Source organism: Merops nubicus, unplaced genomic scaffold, assembly GCF_000691845.1.
Source record: "Merops nubicus isolate BGI_N331 unplaced genomic scaffold, ASM69184v1 scaffold17229, whole genome shotgun sequence".
Classification (NCBI taxonomy): Eukaryota; Metazoa; Chordata; class Aves; order Coraciiformes; family Meropidae; genus Merops; species Merops nubicus.
Genome location: NW_008630377.1, coordinates 1 through 3,817, shown reverse-complemented (window position 1 = coordinate 3,817; position 3,817 = coordinate 1). Strand labels below are relative to the sequence as shown.

Sequence of the window (3,817 nt, the reverse complement as noted above, 5' to 3'; positions counted from 1 at the left end):
TCTAGTTGTATTTGATCAGGACATCATTCTATCACTGAATAAGCTTAATGAAAACTGTTTCTAGAAGTTTACTGCAACTGCATATTCCCACATGTAAAGATCAAATCTGAGGCTGCTGAATTGGAGAAGAAAAATTAAAATCTATGAGGGTATCTATCATACAGTGATTATCAATTCTTTCAAAGCAGCCTGTCCTCCAAACTGTCAATACAACAAATAAGAAAACTATCAACTTCTTCCTGCAGCTCAGGAGAGCCTTGGGAATACCTCATTATAGCAATGAGCTGTGCTGCTAAAGGGTCACTCACATCGTGCTCTAACACAGTCTTTTAGTCTTCATCTTCATTTGTGCTGCAGAGAAAAAGCAAAGGGTTTGTCTTTGAAGACACCTCCAAGAAATTTCCCTTCCCAGTAGTATCTTTAGAAAATCTGTCAGGTTCAGAAACACCGTTTTCTTCTTGTTCCTGTACAATGCAGCTCACAGTAGCCAGTTCTTCAGGCTGTTCTGAAAGTCTAATTGCAGTCTGCATTTGCTTTTCTAATTCTTCTATCAATTTCCCAGGAACAGCTGTAGATTGCAAAGAAACCCCTGATTTTTCATCACTAACCTCAAACGTCGAAGTGTTTGTGCCCTGCCTTAATCCATTACAGTCCATAAGTGGAGCTGTCCTCTCCTCTTGAAGCGTGCCTTGTGAAGAATTTATTTGCCCATCTCCACTGGCTGAGGACTCTTGCTCATCTGAATCAGAGCCTTCTGTCTCAGATGATGAAGTACTGCTTGATTCTTCAGAGTCGCTCGTCTCCGACTCAGAGGAAGGCAGCTGTTGCTTGGAAACTGTGCCAGCAGCTTCTGACATGCTCTCCTCCTCCTGTACCAGCACTGCTGCTGCTTCCAGCTCTTCCAGTTCAAATCCTAACTGGGACTTTGTGAGTGTGGTTTGCTGCAAGGACTCAGAGAGTGCAGCCAACTTTTTTGACCTTTAATGAAAAACAAGATACATTATTTATCAAATGGGTAAATGTGCCATTTGTAAATGAGAACACAAATCTTAAACAATTCTACTATTTGTTTGGTTTGAAAACAACTTTCTTCTTCAATTATGATTGTAAAAGTAGATGCTACAGGGAAAAAGAAATCAAGAGTATTCATAATTATGACAGAATGGTTTGGGTTGGAAGGGTCCTTAAAGATCATCTAGTCGCTACCGCCCTGCCATAGGCAGGGCCACCTCCCACTAGACCACACTGGGCAAGGCCCCATCCAACCTGGTATTTTGGGTAACTTTTCCCACAAGGCAAGACCATTTCCCACTGAAAGCCTTCAGTGACACTTCCAGCAAAGAGACTGCTCCTCTGATGTTTCAGCAGTGTGCAGGAAGGGAAATCAGATTTCTGAGCAGACCTTTTCAGGATTGCTGCCTTCAGCAGTGAACTCTGCAGTATGTGGCTCGCAGGATTAGGTTTATATGCAGCAAAAGCATTTTGGTTTAGTGCCCTTCCAGATATGTCTGTGTGGTGATCCAACAGAACTGTATCTCCTCCTTTCACAGCCAGCTTGGTGCACCCCTAAGAGCAGGAGATGTCAGTACTCTGTCTGTAGATGTGCTTTACCTTTCACTTGTAACTCAGCTGAAGCATCATTTAACAGAAAGCTCAGTACCACTTAGATAAACACCTCTAATAAAGCAGACACACCAAGTCAGCTTTGAATCTTTAGTACAGCCCTATCCATTTCCTCAAGTGTTCTGAAGTCAGCATGTGCTTCACCAGGAAAGTGCACCATGGATTTATAAAGAAAGAGAACAAGCAAAAGAGTGCCTTGAAATGGAGGGATGGGGGAGCAAGAGGGGAAAACGGGTATAAAACAACAAACATACATCCTGTTTCTTGTTGTAGAGTTTTGCCTCAGACTATCAATCAACTTTTCACCACTTCCTGCAACAGCAGGTCTACTATAAATCCTGCAGTAACTGACTGGGTTTCATTTCCTCTGCCAAACCTGCTAACCTGCAAGGCATGACACACTGACACTGGAGCAAGCAGCTGATAATGTAATACATGACTCCTGCCAGGCAAAAGTTAAAGTGCTTGTTCTCTCAGTTGAATGATTTTAAAGATCTTTATATTCTATTTCCCAGGGGGCATAATTACTCAGTATAACAGACGCTTCCATTTTTTTTTTCTCCTAAAGGAATTGTATTTAAAAGTGGGGGAAGGGGAATTCAGTGCAGCTTCTTACATGTTTTACAGAGACAGTGCAACACTTAAAAGCTGAACTTGGAATAAAACACACTAAACTTCTTTAGTTCTACCCATAGACAAGAAAACTAAGCAGTGTTTCCCAGAAGTAACTGAAGCAACAGAAAACAATGGCTATTTCTAAGATTTTTACATCTAAAGCTAAGAATTAAACCAAAACATGATCCTAGCAGCCTCCAACAGAAACACGAGCATCAAATTTTTACAAGTTACTTATAACTATTCTCATGTTTTTCTTTTTGGCAATATATTTCCACTTTATTTTTGTCAAGAATTTGAATTTTTCTTGCAAAGTTAGGGAGGATTTGAGAAATTGCCTACCTAATTTGGAACAAATAAAGCATTTTCACTGCTCCACAGACAAAAAGAAAGCAGCAGTGTGATGCACAGCAAGGTCCATGAAGCTTTGCAGGTCCGTGGGAACAGAATAACTGCCTTCAACCAAATCTGCTTCCTGAAGACACTGGTGAGAAGCTGGTTTATACCCCAAGTCACAAGAGTTTCTATCCCCTGCAGAAAGCATTTTGGTTTGTTTCTGAAACAGTCTCTTTCCTCCTAACTGGGCATATGTGTGTGTGCATGTGCCCCCTCCCCTGTGAGAGCTGCTAACAGGCAGGTACAATCCTTTCCCTGTCCTACTGCCTGACTGTCCACAAGGATGCAACGAGCTCCAGCAGCTAAATGTGTCTTGTGACAGAGAACACTGGTACCTATTTTATCTGCAGCTCCTTTTAACTCCACTGACAGCCATGAGCAACAACTGTGAGCACAAGTTTCCTCAGTGGTACATCTTCAGCTCCAGGTATCTCAGTCTCACCAGCCTGGTTTACTGCTGCCATTATTGACAGAAAATCAACTTTCAAAGTCCTGTTTGTCCTCACATCTCTTCTGTTACCTCTGTCACTTTGTTTCCCAATCCTATACGGTTTTTTTGGCTTTTCTCTATTCCTGCTCTCATTTTTCACATTTATTTTTCCTGCTAGATACTCTCAGCTCTTAAAATCACTCTCTTAAAGTTCTCTCCTTCTCTTTCACTGTTCTCCTAGAATGCAGTTAACACATTACATACAAAAACTTGCCACGTAACTGAAGCAAGCATTAAGGAGGTGTATGGCACTTTTTAGCACTAATAAATACTTCACAGGGCTCTAAATGCCAGTCCTAAGGAAGAAAACACACAGTGATACACTCACTTGACTCAACATGTATTGTTACTAAATCAGATATGGTACTACTGACAGATAGAAATGGCCCCTCTAAAGCAGCAAGTGTTTGGTCACCACACAGAAACATCTTTATCCAGGAGTTCAAAGAGAATGGATGAAAAGGCCAATGCCTGACAGCCAGTGACAAACATCTGTCCCACTGTAAAACTGCAAAAGGCATCCTTAGTCTGAAAACCTTGGCTTAATTCCTTCCGAGTGATCAAAATACACTATAAAATAACAACAACTGATTTCATAAACCAGCTCTGGCTTCAAATTTCACATTTAGTCCTTTTCCCCAAAAGTTCTGATAGAGCTAGTAATAGAGGATGTGCTTTTTAGCTTGGGAAAGG

General features: G+C 41.3%; 1 protein-coding gene across 1 annotated transcript; it reads right to left on the bottom strand.

Annotated features, from left to right (window-relative positions):
* Nucleotides 1-329: 329 nt before the first annotated feature.
* LOC103779641 (protein SHQ1 homolog) lies at nt 330-978 on the bottom strand (the record flags this gene model as incomplete). The annotated part of the gene is made up of 1 exon (XM_008947285.1): nt 330-978. A coding segment is annotated over one exon (649 nt), but the record flags the coding sequence as incomplete, so codon positions are not given.
* Nucleotides 979-3,817: the final 2,839 nt, after the last annotated feature.